The 20603-nt window shown below is 41.7% G+C and overlaps 1 protein-coding gene across 2 annotated transcripts in view; it reads right to left on the bottom strand.

Annotated features, from left to right (window-relative positions):
* Nucleotides 1-4919: 4919 nt before the first annotated feature.
* The window catches only part of NFKB1 (nuclear factor kappa B subunit 1), a 56040-nt gene continuing 40356 nt past the window's right edge, over nucleotides 4920-20603 (bottom strand). For both annotated transcript variants that reach the window (XM_068681832.1, XM_068681831.1), the window contains 13 exons: nucleotides 20150-20272; nucleotides 19263-19358; nucleotides 18152-18346; nucleotides 15867-16008; nucleotides 13050-13164; nucleotides 10784-10985; nucleotides 9546-9715; nucleotides 8594-8696; nucleotides 7702-7823; nucleotides 7288-7357; nucleotides 6772-6944; nucleotides 6459-6633; nucleotides 4920-5818 (listed from right to left, as the gene is read on the bottom strand). In XM_068681832.1, coding sequence (XP_068537933.1) covers nucleotides 5631-5818; nucleotides 6459-6633; nucleotides 6772-6944; nucleotides 7288-7357; nucleotides 7702-7823; nucleotides 8594-8696; nucleotides 9546-9715; nucleotides 10784-10985; nucleotides 13050-13164; nucleotides 15867-16008; nucleotides 18152-18346; nucleotides 19263-19358; nucleotides 20150-20272 — 1874 coding nt within the window. In that variant the 3' untranslated portion in view covers nucleotides 4920-5630. The remainder of the gene's footprint in view (nucleotides 5819-6458; nucleotides 6634-6771; nucleotides 6945-7287; nucleotides 7358-7701; nucleotides 7824-8593; nucleotides 8697-9545; nucleotides 9716-10783; nucleotides 10986-13049; nucleotides 13165-15866; nucleotides 16009-18151; nucleotides 18347-19262; nucleotides 19359-20149; nucleotides 20273-20603) is intronic.

Below are 20603 nucleotides of genomic sequence, written 5' to 3'. Positions count from 1 at the left end.
GGGAAAACGATAGCCATGAGTAAAACCGAACAGTTAGAAAATGCACACAGTACTTAAGAGTTACCCAAGAGGCATCTTGGGCCAACAATATAAGAAAAATACGCGATTGTTTCAGTGTCCTGGGATCAAGTGGGATCCAAACAGCAGCAGAGTCTGGATAAGGCAAGGATGGAAGAAAGCAACTGCTGTGTAGAAAATTCGGAATAAATATTATTAATAAATATTGCTGCAGCTTATCAGGAAAAGAACAGGTTGGTCAATGTCTTTGTCTTGCATTGAGGTAGAAATGTCTCCAGGAAATCTAGCTGGAGTTTGAAAATGACACTTGATAGTGTCAAACAAATAAAACTGACAGAATTACTTCAAAGGATATTGGAAGGACTATCTTAAGACCAATGATATTTGTTCTGAGTGCATCTTGGAATATAAATGAAGTTTCAGAGTCATAGTAGAGATCTTTCAGATCTGTAGAAGCCATCAACCAGGAATTTGGATAGCTGTGAACTTGTTTAACCTGCTGTGAATTGCAGGTAAAATCATGAAAGAATATGACGTGGTTCTTCAGCACTGAATGAAGTGGCCGTGCAACCCGTGCCCATCAGCAATGGTATGCAGCAGAGCGTTCTTACCTAAGATGCTTTTTGATATTTTTTTTTCCAGTTACTGTATTGGCATAAAAAGGTTAAGAGAAATTTTTAATTATTATTTTTGAAGGTCAGAGGCTCTCTAAAGCTTATGCCCATTCCTTCTCGCTAGAAAACTTGAATTCATACTGTAGTCAAAGATTTGTGATTGCTCAAGCCAAATTCCTGGTCTGAAAGCAGAATTAATGGGAGAGATTCCCTTCCATTATTGTCTTAATATCCTTAATATATTCCTTTGGTTTAACGGTGTAGCAGCAGGTTTGTATTTACAGGTGCTGTTTCCTTCCTCCCCAGCACAGCAGTGGCTGTAACATCTGCCTTTGTTGTCCATTTCCCCTTAGTACTTTTGCTGTTCCATACTGTGACTTAATACATTAATTACGTACTTAATTACATTGTTCTGCCTTTGTCTCAGGTCAGGGCAAAGACAGGAATGCAACAATGAGGAGATCTTCAGAGAATCTCAGCTGCGCTTGTATGGCCAGGTGGGGATCATCCGCAGGAGGACTGGGAAATGGGTCTGGTAAGTGCCATAGTGCTTGTCCTCAGTGTCCTTAAAGTGCTGGTGGCAACAGTAGAGGGGAACAGCCTCATCAGTGTTCTTTGGAAGTGCAGTCTCGTCATTCTTTGTTCAAGGGGTTGCTGGGTCAGCTTGTGCTGATGGCTTTTGCTAATGGGCAGAGGGGTGGAAGCTTTTTGCCCACCGGCCTCCCTCTGGGCTGTTCTCCACGAATGACAAAAGCAGCAGTCAGAGTTCCCTTCAGGAGGAACAAATACCCTTCCACAACAGAGTTAGAGACAGGTTTTGGTAGAAAGCTGTATGATGCTGATTAGTTCATTGTCCCCAAGCTGGTCTCTGGCACTGATTTTGCTCCGAACCCATTCAGGACCTGCAGAAATGGTCTGTCTGATGCTCAGAGAGCTGCAGCTCGCTGTGTACCAGGATTTAAGCACCCAGCAGGCTCCAGCTCACTTCCCCAACAGCTGTAAAAGAGCAGCGGTGTGAGCCAGCCCCCAGGTGGTTTCCTGTGAAAGAACTCCTGGAGAGCTGGGTCTCCTGCCAGGAGCTGTTCCGTGTTGGTCGCAGGGCAGGAGCAGCTTAAGTGGGGCATTAGACTACTTCATAACCCTAAATACAGAAAAGCATCTCCTGGGATTAACTTGTGCTGTTTTTGCTTGTAGCAGCAGGAATCTTCTGAATCCAGCAAAAATGTGGACACAGCCTTTGTTGGTCACTCCAGAACTGCTCTACTTCAACAAGAGTGTGCTCCAGAAGAGCTGGAAGCTGTTGGGTGAGTGTTGACCATTGCATCTTGAGCTAATGAATAGTCATCATTGTTCCTGTCACTCCAAGGGAGGGAGGGTTGCTCTTTTTCCTTAAACACAGATAAACAGCACCTCTTTGGCCAAGAGAAGGGAGAAAAGATGCTTCCTATACCGCTACATGCAAGTAAGATCCTCTCCACAGTCTACAGAATCTCTGAATGCCTTTAACTTTCCACTATCACATTTAGCTTTCAAGTGTCTAAATACATCATAAGATGACACTGGAAACTTACAGCTGCGGCAATGACTCTAAAAAATTAAGGTCAGTTGAACTTTCTGAATAGTCCTTTTTACGCCAAACGTAGAGATGTGTAGAGTTCTGTTATTTTTGCTCCATTCCACAAGTTTCTGGTGTCTGTTACTGTAGTGCAGTAGCAAAATAATGTAGCAGATCCCGATTACCACAACTGCAGATTGTTTAGAACTCTTTCAGATTCTGATCCTCACTGTAATTTATGTATACGTTAATAATAAACTTAATTGAGGATGCCCAAAGGTTCCATCTCCCTATGGACCAGGAGAAAAAGCTTAATTAAGTACCTTTCTTTTTTTGGTATTGATCCCTTAGAGCATTGCAAGCATTTCCAGATCAGTATCTGCATTCTCTGCCAAGGTGTGACTGGCACTCAGAGGGACAAAACTGCCATGCAGGCTTCTTAGGATCTGGTTGAAGTTGTTGGTTGATGCATTTTGGATGTATCTCCAGTGTTTTATTTGCTAATGCAAGTGCACAGCAGGCTTCCTGCACAGTGGTGTTAGAAGAGAGCGCTGCGATGCGGGCTGCCTTTCCATAGCCCAGAACCTCTTGTTCCTCAGAGGTACGGTGGAGTAGATAGGGACAATACCTAGGCCTGCGGGGTGGAGTGAGGTCCACACTTCAGCTTACTGTGCTGAGTGAGGCAGGTTTCTGTATAACCCAGTTCTAGACAGGAGCACTCGGGCAGTGAGCTCCTGCAGGCCTGTTTTTTTTGGTTCATTCTGTCACGCTTGGCAAACAGGAGTAGGACTTCTTTCTGCTCCAGATGTAAGGATAAATCTGTGTCTGAGGGGAGCTAATGAGGCATATCAGTCTCTTGTAGTAGTTACTCGTTAAGAAGAACACAGCAGCATTATATCTTTCTGTTAAGACTTGTCTGCCCTGCTTGTACTTTGTCTTGCAGAGCGTGGTTCCTCTGTGAGCCTGCTTCTTCCTCACCGCTGCGAGGAGGCAGCAGCGTGCTCTGGCACTCCCAGCAGCACAAGGCAGCGTGCCCCGTACAGGCTGACCACCTACCACCAGGGATAAAAGGTAAGGCAGAAAGCACAAAGCTGCGTGTTTGGGCATTTTAACTGAGCTGCTTGAGGTAAACAGCGGGCTCTCTGCTGAGTTCCCTCTGACAGACTGGAACGACACAAAAAGAGACAAATGCGTCTCCTACTGGGTGTCGGGACACTCTGTGTGCCCTGGGCTTGCTGGTGGGTTCTGCCTCCTGCTCTTGCCTACTCTTGACAAACGGCATGGCTGCAGCATACGCATAAAGTGCCTCAGGTTAAAGGAGATGGGAAAAGCTGGTGTGTTACCTGACCTTACTCTGTCACACAGAAGGTTTAGTGTTCCTGTTTAAGTTAATGAGAATTATTTTAAATTAATATTTTTCTATTGCTAAACCAAAAAAAAAAAAGTCTGAAGCCTGTTATGTTAAGTAGACTGAAACGGAGTTGCTTCAAAGGGACTGCAAGGAAAGAAGCTGGCGTGCCACTTACAGTATGTGAACGCAGGGGGTCTCAAGACAGCTCTCCTGCTGTTCGTTGCATGATCACTCACCTGATGAGTAACAGTTACGCACATTTGGCCATGAAGTATGTAAGAAAATACAGACCCAAGCGTCTTCTGCTGGTTTGAAAGCAGAGCAGGGCCAGAAGTAAGGCAAAAGGTGCTCATCAACAGACAGCTTGCCCTGGTGACCTGCAAGATTGTAGAAACCTTGATGGAAGTCTCTGCCACCCCCCTGGGCTGTGCTGGAAATGATGTGACAGTATAAGGTACGTTGACGCAGAAACTCTGATAGGGCTGAAAAAGCTTTTCCAGCCCCAGGACATGAGATCTTTTACTGTTTCTGCATAAAAAAATAGTTGCAACAGACAACTACATTCATTGAACAAAAATCCACCCACTTATGACACTGTGTCTGTAGGTTATACAGACAAAAATTGAAAGAAAGCATGGCATTTCTGCTGTTCTGCATCCTGTTTCTCTGGACGTAATTCAGCTGAATATGAAATTATTTCACAAGTTTTTTTTCACAGACCGTAGCTTAATTCATTACAGCAAATACTGATTAAAAAAGTAAAATTTCTCAAGGTTTATTTTGATTACTTTTCTCAGGAACTACACCAGGTTACTGAAGACTGCTGTGAACCAAGAACACCCCTGTCAGAGCTCCACCTCTGTGTCAAGACAGCGGACTACAAGTAAGTGGTACGGTGTTAACGGTGCTTCGCAGTCTCATAATGAAATCTGATGCCTGTTCTGTATGCTTAGTAGGGCCAACATCTGTAAGCATTACTCACCACCTCACTCACCGCAATTACATGAAACAAAAAGAAATACTGCTCAGAAACAGTCATAGAAGAGTTCTTAGATAGCCCAAGGAAGAACCATCTCTATGGTTTCGTTGAGATGCTCCAAAGTTGGTTTCAGTATAAATGGCTCTGTGCTGCAAAGAGATCTAACCAAGAACATGAACCAAAGGCTTAGTTCCAAAGCACAGCTGCTCAGCAGTAGCTGATGCTCCTGGTCTCACCCTGTAAAAGATACTCAAGCTTGAAGGCAAGTGGCTTTCTACCCTTAATTTATTTTAGGTACTGTGAAATCAGCTTATTTTTGTATCAATTCCTAAAACTGAAATGCTAAATCTTCAGTAACTCTATTTGAAAGATGTAAAAATGACAGCAAGTGTAGACAAGGGATTTCATTTTGGGTTTTTATTATAAAAGTAAAATAAAAATAAGCTTTTAAAAAGCACACTTTTTTTTTTTTTGAAAGGAACTGATATAAAAAAACTATTTACAAGTAGGAAAATGCCAAACTTGATTTTTTTTTTGAATAAGAGGCACAAAAGTTAAGTTTAAATACATTATTTTAACTATACAAGATTCGTTGCTTTAGGATTCTCTTTTCTCTCTGAGTTGTCATTGCTGCAATTGAAGTCATGATTTTTCTTAGCCAGTCATTCTATGAGTTTTTTTCAGACAAGTGTGCTGCAAAAATTATGAAGGGAGCAGCTAGAAACTATCCTTTGATTGCTCTGTGTGCCTTACCTCTTTGTATTAAGTGAGCTGCTATTACGCATTAACAAGGAGTGACTTTCATCTATAAAAGAAAATCCTCACATGCCAGGAGAGCTCCGTCAGTCGTTCAGTGTCTGGTCCTGTGCATTGATGTGGCAGTAGAGCCCTGGTTCTGGTACGTGGCTTGTTAAGTGGATAAAATTAAATGCACTTGAGGAAGGAGGCAACGGCCAGGTGTTGCACGCTGAAGTTCCTATTGGTTCACGTTCGTGTGTGGTTCCTCCAGAGTGTTTTTGGTTGTGAATTTACTTCCCTCTGACCAGGATGGTGCCAGTGTAATTCTAAACGTCACGTGTGTTCCTGTATCTGCATGTTGCTAATTGAGTATTGCTAGTTAGCTATATAATTGCTTTGCACTGAGCCTTCATGTCCATAGCTGAGGTTGATTTTGCTGAGTGTTATTGAAGACTTGCTGTTCAGAGAGTCTGAGTAAGTAAAGCTCAGTTTGCGGAAGGAGGTCTCCACACCGCTGTCGCATGTGCTTTCGTTGTCTTGAAATTTGCTATTATAAACTTCCCCTGAAAGAAAGAGAGACGGGAAATGCATTACGGTTTGCTCTGCTTCAGCAATGTCCTGAAAAAACAGGAATACAACCCACTAGGTTAAAGCTCTTGTATAGGACAATAACTGTAGCTTTAGATATTGCAATGGGAAAAGCTGTGCTAGATGTTTTTAGTTGACCAGAGCATCTGATCAGCAGCAGCAGTCATTTGTGCAAGATCCCCAAAAGGAGTGTCTGACTGCAAGAGAGCCGTATTCAAGCTGAAGGTGTGATGAGGTCTCGGTATGACTTGAACAGTGGTCACCATATTACAGAGTTCAGTAGTATTTTTCAAAACAGCTGTTTAAAAAGAAATAATTACATAATGCAATCCATTCATGTTGCAAAGCAGCAGAACCCCTCTTTAAGGGGTTAAAGAGGCTAAGGCGTTAAATTAAGCTAAAGAGGCAAATATGTACAAGCACAGTTTTGAAAGGTATGAACGCTCATTCCATGACTGAACAAACCATGTTCCATAAAGGGTAAGGTTAGATGAGGACAGAGTTACTGTGTTTGTTTGCATCAAGAGGAAACAAATGTTTTCATTACTTAACATGGCCAGGCAGGGGGGAATAAAATACGGTTTAGAGCTCTTGATGTTTTGCTGTCAGTTTTACCTGTGTCTCTCTTCGCAAAGGTGGGCGGAGATGATGAAAGAGCTTCTACTGTGTTGTCCTCCTGGTGAGGCTGCCTTTGCGAGATGGATTGTGCGTTCTGAATGATTTCGATGGCTTCCGTGTGACCCATCTGTCTCAAAGCAGCACTCAGCTCTTCAATTGTACCACCAGAAACCTAAGAGAGAAGACGACAGCAGATGCTCAGCACCACCCAGCCTAGCTAAAACCCAGGGGCTGCACTGTTGCACCGTGCGGGAGGACAAGGCTCAGCACACAGCGGTATGTTCCTTAATACCTGTAACAGCCACATTACCTCATAGTTATCTAGCAGAGTTCTTGAGGGGGAAGGGCACAACCTGAAGGCGTTACAAAGAATGCCAAGACCCAGCTTTTGTGCGAGAGTAAACCAGTTTTTGCTTGGATCCTGTACTTCCAGTACTTTGCAAAGCTGCATCTTGACGCTTTCATTCAGCTCTCTTACATGTCCTGGGGAACAGAGAAATTATTTATTATTTATACAAATCATGCACCAGTTCATTTCTAAGCAGAAACAAAGCCAAATTAAAGAGCATCTATTTTAGTGTCCGTTGGTGTTTACTAATATATTGGTGTAGTCTTGAAAATTAACCTTGTAACCTTGTGTCCTTGTGACCTACCTCTTCACAGAATTATGCTTAGTCTAAGGATGTGTGTGTGGGGAAGGGTGTCCCTCTTCTGCCTCCCCAGCTTGCTCACAAGGAATGGTGGGGTTATTTCTTCTGCAAATATGCTTTCAGTGTAACTGTTAATTACTAGAGGGATATTGTTAAGTTATCTTTACAGATGATACCTTGTGTCAGTAAGTCCTCCGAAACTGCTGCTGCTGGTTTGTAAGGTTTGTCATTTAATATGTCGTATACCTAAGAGAATACATTAAAGTCAGTATTTAGCAAAACCTGGTTATTTGTCCATTATCTTGACAAATCAGAGTATTGTTTATACAATCCTGTTCAACAAAAGTGGGGCTTTCTTCCAATACAATTCCAGTATTATTTCATTTTTTATTTTTTTATTTTCATTTTTATTATTTTCATATTTTTTTTTTGTGGCTCACTAAGTTTATTTTTGATGTCAATTCAGGTGCTCCAGTAGTACGTAAACATTTGTGACTGTGGAAGAAATTAAAGGAACTGGGGGGGAGAGCTGAACCATCATCTAATATTTAAAAAAAGCAAACCAAAACAACAGAGGGAAGATCACATACCTCACAATTGGCTGCCATATCCAGTGGTGTTGTCCCAGGTACTATTCCTTCATCATCGTCATCATCTTTCATATCCTCTAGATCAAACAGTGGCTCAAAGTTCTCTATGTGAGGATCTGCACCTGGAAAACAAGAGTGCAAGAAACTCCTAAGAAAATGCTTCAATACTTAAAATACATATTTTAGGTTTCAAATTGCAAATCTGCTAATTTAGCTACTCAAGCTAAACACAGTTTAAGTCAGCAAACAATGTTTTCAATCAGCTAAAGTTAAATACTGTCACGTCCCTGTAAAAATGCTACTCTCTGTTATAGATAGGAAAAAAAAAAAATGCAAGCAGCATGTTAAGGCCCAAAGAAGGATTTTGATTATATAAACTGACTTTCAGTCCTGCTCTTGGCTCACGGGACCGTGTACATCCTGAAGCAGTGTTGTGGTGCTTCTTTTTGTAGTGTCAGAGAAAAGTATGATTATTATTAAAAATATTAATAAATATTCAAAATAACTCTACCACAGTGATATGAAATAGGAGACACTAACAAGCTTATGTTTCAGCAATCTCTTTCTCTGTCTTTAAAGCAGTCCAGCCCTTATCCCAACTGTGTAACAAGGTCTCTGCTTCTTCAGATAGGAAAAAAAATACACAAGACATGCTTGAAAGCTTTCAAGAGTGCATGGGAGGTGTTTTACCATGACTAACTAATTTGCCTTTTTTAGCCATTAGATGGTGCTAAAGAGTAGCAGAGCACCTGAAAGGAGGACTTTCCCAGGGAGAAGCAAACCTGTCTTCAACATCTGTCTTGTGCTCTGACCTGTTCTTTTCCGTGTGCAGCCTCCTACCCTGAACTGCCACGGTTAAAGAAAATGCTCCCGCAAATATCTGATTCCATACCTGCTGCTTTGAGAACTGCTGCCAATTTTGTAGAGCCCCTTCCAGCTGCTATGTGAAGAGGTGTTGTCCCATCATATGTAGTGCTGTTCACATCTACATCGGTCTAAGTTGGTGTTGCAAGAGAAAAAGAAAAGTGCTATTCATTTATACCATACAGTTGCAGAGACTCGTGTCTCCATAAACATTGCTACTGTGCAAATAAGCACCATTCCATGTCTGTTTGCATAAAAACTCTAATCACTGTCTGAAAAGAATGAATTAGAAAGTAACTACAACTCTACACACATGAATAGATGGTGAACTAGAACTCCAGAACTAGGGTGGGAGGCACAGTGTATCGACCCAAACAAGTCAGGTAGATAAAATTCAAAAGCCACTTTGCATCCCGTAATAATAATTAGATAATAAAACTATTTATTATCTGATTACCCGCAGCATTTGGAGTGCACTGAACTCTGCCTTCCTGCTGCCCTTCAGGAGATCAGACAGGCTGGTAGCAGCACATCTGTGCAGATACCCAGGGCAGCTACCACGGTGGGCGTGCACAATTAAGCACACTAGGATCAAGGTGTTAAAGAGCTGAGACAAATATTTATGGATACACACAGCTATCTCTCTGTGCACATCTGCATACACATTCCACCTGGCAAAGCTAAGTGAGTCACTTGTTCCCAAGTGGGTTTGTGGGCTGCTGGGGTTACGCAGTGCAAATTAAACATGGCACATGCAGTCAGGTCAGGGTCACAAACTGCATTCCTCACCTTATGCAAAAGGTTCACCGGCAGTGCTCAACAAGTAATAGTAACATTAGCAATAATTTTGCCATTGTCCCAGTTTAGGCACACAAGGCAATAAACAGAAAAAAGCATTACTTCCGTTCCACTGAAGCACTGGTGTATTTTTGAGACTTAAAATACGTAAGTGAAAAGACCTGAGAGAATTCTGCACTCACCTCAAGCAACAGGTAGCCCGCCAAGGGGATGTTTTCTAGTTCAACAGCTAAATGCAATGCAGTCCGTCCAGATTTTTGTTCCTGAGCATTGACATTAACTCCAGCAGCGATCAGTTGTTTGAGGCAGGACATGCTGTTTGCCATCACCACCATGTGGATTGCACAGAGACCTGCACAACACAAAGCCCATTCATCGTGTGCATTAATATTTGAAAAGTACAGATGTGTCAGAATTATCAGATTTTAAGTGGTTGCATACCTTAAGAGTCTGTAAAATGACCAAGAGTTACTGTAGTTACCTGAGCACAAGTGACTTACTTTGCTTGTCTATGTACTAAAGATGGCGTTAATAAAAATGTTCTTTGTGCATAAACTGGAACTGGTTGTGTTGCTGGTGGTGCCTCAATGCCATACACACAAAAAAAAAGCAAATTGGAAGGTGGAACAGAAAGGGGGGAACTAAAGAGCTCACCTAGACCATCTTTTTGCCTTAAAGGAGATGAAATCCCTTCTAGAAACATTCTGGGGAATAACTGATGCTTCTGTAAGGTCAGACAGCCCTATAACCTCAAAATCAACTGTGGTGGCTCAAAAAGAATAATAAAGCCTTATATATATATTTATATAAATATATTTTTTAAAGTAAAAATAAATGCATAATCCTTCTGAGGAACTTAACACAGGTTTTTAAATCACATAATGACACTCTAAGTCAGACATTTTACCATCTAGTGCAAGAGTACTAATTTCAGATGACCTGTACCATTGAAAAGTGGGAGACTTGGGTCTCTGTGGGTATTTTATAAGCTCTAATTCTGCATAGTCAAAAAATGCCAAATGTGAAACTTGACACTAGTCCAGCAATGATTTTTGAAGGGATTTCATTCACTAGCAAGGAGGAACCACTTCTTTTTTTTTGAGGGGGGGGGTGGAGGGTGGGGGTGGGAAGAGGATGTTTAAGCAGTGCTTATATATGGCAAGCCAGAACGAACACAGTGCTTGAAATTCTGTGAGATTAAAATATCTACAGTAACAAAAAGTTCAAATCCATACTGTGTAATATGGACGTTACCAATCATTACGTGCCATATAACCAGAAAACCTACACATCTATGTTCTCTCAACATCTATGTTGTGTGCACAAAGGGGGAAGGTACGATTTTCAAGCACTGTTCTCAGAAATGGTGGTGTGCTCGTCTAGTAGGTGAGTGTAAAACACAGCTGTCATCCTTCCCTACCTTCACCATTGAAAAGGTCGACCATCGAAGGTATCTTCTTATGCTTGAGGAGTAGACTCAAAATCCTGTCGTCTCCTTCAGCAGCAGCTAAATGTAGGGCAGAATTACCGTGGCGATCCAGAAGGCTGACATCTGCTCCAGCCCTCAGCAAGTCCTCCACCACCTCTGCCTGCTTTGTGATTACGGCCAGGTGCAGGGGGGTCTGGAAGTGACAGAAGTGAGCCATGAGAAGATGAGCAGCAGCCACAACACTGACCAGAGATCCCTTAACCCAACAAAAGCTCCTTGTGTGAGATGTTACTCCACTTGAAAGCTCACGCAGGTGAAAAGTTTGCAGGCATGTACTTTTTTTTTTCTACTGCACACTACAGATAGGGTTTCTATTTGAAATGAAAGCCACCTTGCTGCCATCAGCACTCAGACTTTGGGAGGAAGAAAGACATTGCCTACTCTCTAAGACCAGGGGACTGACCTGGCCATTTAGGAGTTGCAGTGCAAGGGACTTGGGGAAGTGTCCCAGGGATAATCCCTGTACCCAGGTGCTGTACCCCTGCTTCCAGCAGCCCCATAGCCAAGCTCCACAGAAGGAACACACATGCTTTATAGAACCTCTTGAAGTCTGCCTTTCTCACTAAACCATACTCTAATTTTGTTCCTAAAAAACAGGTTCTAAAACACAGGTTTAGGATCTCCTTACCGCTTAAAATGACTCTAGACAGAAAGTCTTGCTGTTCTGTGTGCTTGTCAAAGTGCAGATTACACAGCATCTTGCCTAGCTAGCTGATTCTATTTGCAGGTTTTCCATTTTTGCACAAAGACACCTGCAGCACTGAGAGGATCTCAGGCTGCGAGGTCTCAAGTATTTCCAAATGTTGATTGTATGCTGCATTCTTGACCATCTTGCCAGTAAACAGCATCATGGCTAACACTGTCAAAGATGTATTTAACAGTAAGGCATCCCTGTGAGGTTTGGGAAATCATAATCCTAACGCTAATATCATCTGAAAAAATGCACGGGATTCCATCTCTGTCCTATTATTCTGACATTAACAGATGCCTAATAAAAAGGACTAATTCCAGCTCTGTAAAAGAAGCTTATGTTTGTTAACAGAATCTTCAACATATTTGCAATGAATTCCTGAATTTACAGGATACGTGTAGGATTCATCTTTCAGAATATCTATAGAGAAGAAAAATCCTGACCTAAACCTATATTTCCTCCCATCACTGGCCTAAGGTTTAAGTAGAAATAGAACAGCTGTTGAGGTCCTGGCAGTTAGATTTATTTCTTGCATGGAGCACAGCTTTGCTTCCTATTTCTGTTAAACAGAGGGCACACAGAATTCAATCGAGAATCTTCTTGCTTTCATTGCCTTCCGTATTTCAAACTTCCTTTATGTGAACATAAAAATGAAATGTGAAAGAGAACAAAAAAAGTCAAAATAAACCCTCTGGGATTATCTGCGTAGCATAAAGTCCTGGCTTTGCCATTTACAGCTTAAAGCTGAACAGAAGGAAACGGCACAAATGTCAAGAGTGCTGCCATGCAAAGTCCAGCTGGCTCCCTTTGGGACAACTGAATGGTGCACACACTTGAAAAGAGTTTCTTTTACAGGCAGGATTCCACAGCTCTTTTTAAAGCCCATCTGAGTTACAATACAAAAAGCTCAGACTGTGTCGTAGATCAAGTTGAGAGAAAACTGTGCCAGGCTGCTAAGAGTCCTTTTCCTACTAGGTAAAAGACACAGGGATGTTTTTCTTTGTTTTCTGATACACTGTGAACCAAGAAATGAAAAGGAAATGTTGGTGCTCATATGATGGGCACAGGTACCACCCAGGCTATGGGAAAGGCAGAGTTTGTTACAGCTTTCACAGCAACTGTCAACTCATCCTGAGTTATCCTACATTAAAAAGTTTAAAAGAGCCCAGAGATGGCTGTAATCCACACCACTGGTTTAATCACAGACGAGCCAAATAATGAAGACATGGACTGCAGGATTTAGTAGTTGGGGTCTGTTTACAATAAACACATGGAGATGTTTCTCTCAACGTCAAGGGGAGTTATGAATTCAAACAGTGAAAACAAGCTCTCGTTCTTCCACCACCTTACAACATGTCACTACGTTCCTCTGTGAATTTCTCAGCTCCTTGGCATTACAGTCTGACCTGGGCTCAGTCCAATGAACAGAAGAAAAATAAGACAGCAAGTAGCACAATTTTTGCTGGCAGAACGATCAACGTCACCTATCCCACCACAACAGCGTACCTGATAAAGGTCGTTCCTCATGTTGATAATGTCGTTATAATTCAAATCTGGAATCACGTCCAAGAGGTTTTTAACCAGTTCCGTATGAAGGTGGATAATTGCTAAATGAAGGACGCTGGAACAAAACAAAAACATTGTTTTCAGATTATTTTCAGATATTTAACAGATTATTTAAATATTTTCAAATGTATTACATGAAGTCTAAGATTTTGTTGTACATCTGATTGTATTCTGATAGAAACATTTGACTAGTAGAAGCTGTGAATCCAGCACTAAAAAACAGCACTTAAAACAAATCCCAACATTAAAAAAGGCTAATCAGAAGATAGCTGTGTTTAACCCTTCAATCACAAAAGCAGAATCAGGTTGGATTTTGCTGGTCCTGAGTATGACTTAACTACTAGCCTAATAAGTAAAATCTTTTTATCATCTAAGAATTGTCTCAGAACTTGTTTGAAATCCCCAGATTTTTTGCCTTTTTTTTTCTTCGTGTTTTGAACTACACAGTGCATGAACATCTCTTACTGTCAAAACCTTCCTCCAGAATTTCCACAAGTCTCTACCACCCAAGCAGATTTTCCCTTGGGGGTTTCCCCAGCTCTGTGGGTTTTTCTTTTCTTCCTTTTCAAACAGAAAAATGACTAGGGCCTCGGGCCCGGTGACTAACAGCCACAGGATTTGCAGCAGTGGCCAGAGATGTCATGCTGAAGGAAAAAACTGTTTTGGGACGTGAGTTACTCTGCATAGCAAGGCTCCACTTCTGCTGGGCTGACACAGCAGCCTTTCCTGTGCTCTGCTCCAGAGTCAGCTCCAGCCAGAGTGGCTGGCCTTGAAAAACTGCCAGGAGAAAAGCACGTGAATCTCATCGTGAATCTCATCGTGAATCTCATTGCCCCTCTCCACAGGAGCTCGATTTGTCTTGTTGCCTTGAGATATCATTTCAAAGCCATGCCCTTTGTTTTGGCACATACCTTAGCAAGCTCTCCCTTAGCTGATGTGGCCAGCCTCTAGACTCTTTAGCATACTGCTGGAGGCACACAACATCTCACCTTAGAAACAATTTGTTCTTCTATTGCCTTTAATTCTCTTTCCTGTAGCAAATATTTTAATTTAGCCCCGTGGAGGCAAAGTGTTGTAATGCCCTCGGACTTCACGAGATCAGTCGTAGTGGTAAGAACGCAGTAACAGTGGGTGAGTGCAGCTGCGTGCTCACTGCAAATATATGCTAATCACAGGCTAATGTATTTTGTCTCAAAGCCATAAAACACAACACAGGGTCCCAATGAAGGTATTTTCATTCCCTCAAGACTACTCTGATGAAAGATCAGCAAAACAGTTGTCAGCAACATTTCTTTAATGGCTTAAGCAAAAAATTTATAGTCTTTGCCACAAAATTTTAATGACTAAAATGAATGTTTGGCAGAACTGATTTATGAAATTTGGCTTTTTTTTTTTTTTTTTTTAACAGCTCCTGTGAGAGAGCTGCAAAGCAGTCACCAAAACTTTGTTCTGTTAAATAGCTGCAGATTAATGCATATGTATTACATGCTCATAGACTAAAATCCTTCCCAGGAGAAAGGCCACATGAGCTTGAGCCTCACACACTTGCAGGTACATCTTGAAACTATTTACCATCACAATTAAGTACTTTGACTTTGTTGAAATGCCCTGCAAATCCAAATCTGGGTAGCACTTTACCAATGTTTAAATGTAGGTCCTGCTTGCTAGGACTTCCCCTCCAAAAAACAAAAACCCAAAAAACACAGGCAGAAGCTGTGTCATCACTAGCAGGCTTTATTGCTAGCACCTGCCTCATCCGTACTGCTGCTTTCCTCAAAGCAGACATTGGGTTGCCAATTGGGAAGCAAAGCAAGGAGCTAGGTGTGATTTTGCAGTATTTACGTATGTTGTTTATCAGTAATCTGAGGCCCATTTTCACTGAAAGCAGAGTGAAAGTAGTAGCCTCTCACTGCGTAATCAAACAGTAGAGCAGGCCTGTTTCAGCCACTTGTAATTTTCCATCTAGTTGGAGACCTTCAGGCTCGCATGGCTTCTACAAAATACTGCAATTTAAGGAAACATGAAAGATTGCACAGGGGCTGCCCAAAGCCTACCAGCTAAAACAGTGACAATGTGAAAATGTCACTTGCTTATCCAAGAGAGGTTATCTTTGTTTGTCTTCAGAATCACTTCAATTTAATTTGCTTTTAAATAACAACTAATAATCAGTTCCTTGCTGTATTTCAGTTTGAGTCCCATAGAACGTGCATAGCTGTAGAGCAGCAAAATGGATTTCTACTCCAGCTCATGTTATCGAAGGGCCGGTCAGGAAATATTAGCAGCAAAGCACCCCCCAAACATTCACGCAATCTTGTGGAAGACGACAGTACAATACAGACACAAGACAAAGTTACAGACAAAGTTAAGGGTTTGCATGGAATAAAAAGCAGGCCACTCTCCTTCAGCACAAAGCTGATGATCCCCATCAGCTGTGTCTCATGATGCGAGCACAGCACTTCACACTGCGATGACTGGATGTAAAAAGAAGGCAGGCCAACTCACAGCATCCTTGACACACCCTCACACACAGGTTATTTTCTGAGGGGTACTGGATGAACAAACTTTGAGATGGAAGCCACTTTTCTGCAAAAGCAGCACAAATTTCTAAGTTGCAACTGTACCTCTCCCAAACAGCAGAAGGGGAATGATGTTCATTTGATAAGTGGTGCTGTAATCCAGGAGATGGGACAAACTGACAGCCATCGAAGAGGTGACTTTCAAGCCAGCAAGCAAAGGGCCTTGCCAGCAATGACTTACTTGTCTCCGTTATCATCCTGGACAACGGTGAGATGGCGCTGAACAGCCAACAGCATCTTCACATCTCCAGTTACAGCGTAGTCAAAGAGAGCATTGCAATGGCGCTTGGCAAGCTGCATCGCCTTCTCCAGGAAGGGACCATCTGCAAGGCAAAGTTTGGTCTCCATCAGCTCGGTTGTCTTCCCTGCAGCACCTCCCTCTTTTGGCAGGGGTTTGTGCTGCCACAGAAATACAAAGTGCAAACCAGAAGCATTATTTGCTGATTCACTGAGACAGGTTGTTAATTACTGCTGAGAGGAAAGGACAGAGGGAATGAGTCCCTGGGAAGGAAAAGGAGGTGCACTCTGAGCATTCAGGCAGTAGGAACCCTGGGAATAGTGAAACTCTGGAAGCCACCTTTAGTTTGAGTGGCACTGAATTTGTGCCGTTTACATGTGTTTGTGTGCAATGAAACAAGAGAAGCAGAAACTTGGATCTTAGATATAAGCAACAGCTAAGGACTCTTGTCCACAGAACACTGAAAAGGTCACCCTAGCTGCTCTGCCAATACCTCTGTGGTTCTGTATTGGCAAGAAACTAGCGAAAATGAAACAGATGAACTTTCAAACCACAGTTGTCATTCTGGGAAGTAGTATCATCCGAAACCAGCCTGTATTATCAACAGTTTCATGTTTCTGTAAAACCATGTAAGGTTCGAAATCACTAACAGCAAACAAGTAAAACAGATGTTGTCATTTAAAGCACACGTAGGGAGGGAATACCCAGGATTTCCAGCTGCACATAACCAGGGATTTAGTCTCAGACGTATATCCCTGGTGAACATGAACACATCATTTCTGTGAGCCCACAGCTTACTCAGCTATCCATGAAGCTTATTGTTCTGGCCCACAGATCACTGCAGTTCCTATGCTATGTGCTTAGACTGATATATTGTTATTTGCTGTTTACCTCTTAACACTAAGTAATGGGATTAAATTGATGTTATGTTCACAACATATCCAAGGTAAAGGGTGTTGAGAAATTTTGTCTTTTCTCATAGAATATGCATGTCCAAAAAATTGGATGCTGAACCTCTGCTTTCCCATGGCAAGCACACAGGAAAAAATACCCTTCAGAATACCAGAAGATAGCATCTTTCAGTCTAAAAACTACGATGTTCTAACCTGCAGCAACCATTTCATGGAGCCTGTTCTTCTGCACCTATTCTTCACGTAATCTGGAAACTGAAATTGTCTCCTTTCATGCAATTACAATAGATAAGGAAAAGAAACAGCCAGCTGCCTGCCTACAATGTACATTACTCAGTAACAACAATACAGGTTTCTCCTTGGCGACTCTTAAAGTGAAATTATTTTACTTCACAGATCAGCCAAAGATTTTGCTCTTTGAGTCAGTCACAGGATTCATCACAACCAGAACCACAAGCAGCAAGTTCTTCACCTTTCTCTAGAGCACCATCCGCTCCTCAGACCACAAGAGGCTACACCTTGAAGGTTTTTACAAATACAACCTATCTACTACGCAGCTCTGGTTTCCCAAGCCACGATCTGCAGGGCTGTTAATAGCAAGTGTCACAGAGGACTGATACCCAAAAGATAACATGCTCTCTTCCCTGACCAAGAACAGAACAACAGAAGTGGTCTAGATCACATTGCACTTGCTGAAAGCAAACAAAAAAAAATAATCCTTATCTCTCAGTTCTTACCACTACCATGTCTCTAGTTCAATTGTTGTTGTTTTCTTTTTTTAATGTGATGAGAAGCATGGTTACTCAAGACCTTTAAAAAAGTGATTAGCAACTCTTTAGAAAAAAATAGCCTGTAGACTTGCAGGAAAAGGAAGTCTTGCTGCCTGTGAAAGGGAGATTTGTAGTTTTCACTTATTTAAAATCTACTTCTAAACCATTCTTACTATCTACTCCTGCCTTCCTCCCCTTTTGTTCACTGGTTTGATGCATAAAAGGTTTGCTACCAAACTATTATTTTACTGTGTACTCGTTGCATAGAAACAAATAAGGTTTACATTTTAAATTCAAACCTTTCATGGTACTTCACATGCAATTTAACAGCAGAATTACAAGGAAGAACTACACAAAAATCACACAGACATTCTTTATACTCATCCATTAAAGCCTATCAAATATCAAAAGCCAAGTCAACCAGTGAATAGTATTCCAAGTACTGCCACTGTTTTCAGTGAACCTCAGACAGGTTTATTACAATGCAGTGTTAAATGTGCCCAGCTGGCTAAGTTACCTCATCTCATGTATTTATTTGTTCACTTACCCTGCCACCTACAATCTGCTTCGTTTACTTCACCTCTGCAGGATGAAGCATCCTCCTCCTTCTCCTCATTTACACCAGAGGTTCTGCACTCATTCGTCTCCATAGTTTCCATTTTCACATCATGTTCCGTGTTGCATTTGTCACTTGGTTTATCAAACCTCTTCCTATCTTTTTCAGCTGTGCAATTTGACAGTCCTGCAAACAGAAATTAATACCATTAGTGTTCAATACTCCTGCTTTTTTGTGCAAATGAAAGCTCAACTAGCCACAAACAAACCCTGAAGAACTGTGCAGAAAATTTACTTTCATATGGGTGTTACCATTAAACACTCATGAATCATAATACTCCAGATGCCAACTGACAGGGATGGATGGAGCAATGTAACTTGCTCTAAAGTGATTATGTCTTTGCCAGCCTCTGCTTTACAGGTAAATTTTTATATACCAACAACAGGAATACCTCTTCTTTGAAAGTACAACAAATCGAAGTCTGAAGTATTCCCAGGAAATCTACCAGAATAATCAGATACACTTTTGCCTTTCTGACAGCAAATTCATCTCTCAGAATTCAGAAATAACTACAGAATATTCAACAAGTAGATTTCATGTGGGTCTATTTTAGGAAGACAGGGATGTGCTTATTAATAACTTAACCTTTCCATTGATTCTTATGCTATTTCTTCTGGCTACTGTGTAGCACCAGACTCTGGCAACAAAGGAAGATACCTTTTATCTGGTCTAATACTTTGGTCACACCCTAGTCAGCACATTCAAGCAAGAGAAAGGGCTGTTGATTGACACATACACAAAATATATAAAGCATGCTGAGGGTTTTGGTGACTGCTTCTCAGGGGTTAGCAGTAAAAAGGAAAATTCACGCAGTTTTTATGGTGGACTTGGACACAAAAGAAGCAGAGCAATATAACGTATACAGGCCTCTGTGCTACCAGAGGTTCTAGGAGTGGCTCCAGGGAAAAAGCTAACCTTCCACAGCACACTTAAGTTAAACCTGCATCACAGCACACTGTTAAACATGCACAGCCTCAGCTCATACTGTAAAAGAAAAAGACGGTCAAACTCAATTAAACTGTTGCAAGAATGACATCTTTACCGTTGCCATGTTTCATTCCAGCATTGGACTTTGTTGTGCCAGGGTGGAAATGCATCCCTCCAAAAGCTGAGTAACCGTATGAAGGGTAACTGAACCCTAAAGAAAGGAAAAAGATTAAGAATTAACAGAATGACACCCTGAAACAATGAAAATGCAATCTAGAAGAGCACTGAGAGTAAAGAGATGAAATTTTGTTTTCTACGCATTTTGTGGTTTATTCCATCCACTTCAAACAAATTTTACAAACTGAAGGTGCACTCTGCCACCCCCCTTCAAAAACCCAAAGAAATTCTAGATGGCTGACTAGTGATTCTCAGTCCCCAAATCCGTAAGACCTCACCCATGTAATATCACTAGTACAACGCATTTAAAACTCAACTGAAACCTCGCAAGTTGTCTCCATGCTTGTAAATCACCGTGATTACAACCGATTTGTATTTGGTGTTACGTTGTACGTGTGCTGCTAGCAATGCATGTCATGATTTGAAAACTACTGCTCTACACCCACCCTTCTCTGAAAAAAGGGCTACTTGTAGTTCAGATGGCATTTGCTGATCATTTGCTCATCAGTGCTCTGCTGGAAGAAATCAAAGCATTGCTCTTATATCCTGCATCTCAGATATGCTCAGGTTTCAATAGATAGAGCACAGCAAGAAAATTACTATAAAGGATCTTGAATTTTGTAATAATGCTTTGCAGTAACAGGGTTAATTTGCTAAATTCCTCTAGGAATTACTCCATTATACCAGGTATAAAGATAGGAGAGTCAGATCTCATCTCACTAGAAGTAGATGAATTCCTCATTTCATTTTTATAATCAGAATAATTATCTACAGGCTCTCAAAGCAGAACCCCTGTCTGTCTTCCCCCCCAAACCGTTGTCTTACCAGAGCCAGCCCCGCCGCCTCCCCCGCCATACATGCCACCTCCTCCTGCGCCGCTGCCTCCGCCGTAGCCATCTGAGAAGTTTGGCATGAGCTTCTGTCGTTTTCTTTGCACTTCTTCTTTATCTGCGTTTCAGGTGAGAAGGAACAGACGGAAAAAGGAGTCACGCTTAGTGGTGGCCATGCACAGAAAAGGATGAGTATTCACAAATTACTAGTAAAAATTACTAGTTTATAAGGGAAGATGAGGAGTGCTGTAGAAGAATAAACTCACTTCTAGCCTCAAACAGAACAATCTTGTACATAATGGAGCAGTGAGAATCAAGCTATCGCCAAGTTCCCAGCCAGACTGACAGCATCATTCAGGCCCGCGTGGCCTCTGCTGTTCTGTCAGGTGCCTCATGCCCAGACTGGGAGGGACACGTGCAGAAATGTCCTGGGAGGCTCAGAGCTTCCT

The sequence above is a fragment of the Anas acuta genome, chromosome 4 (assembly GCF_963932015.1).
Source record: "Anas acuta chromosome 4, bAnaAcu1.1, whole genome shotgun sequence".
In the NCBI taxonomy this organism is placed as follows: Eukaryota; Metazoa; Chordata; class Aves; order Anseriformes; family Anatidae; genus Anas; species Anas acuta.
This window is presented reverse-complemented; position numbering and strand designations above follow the sequence as displayed.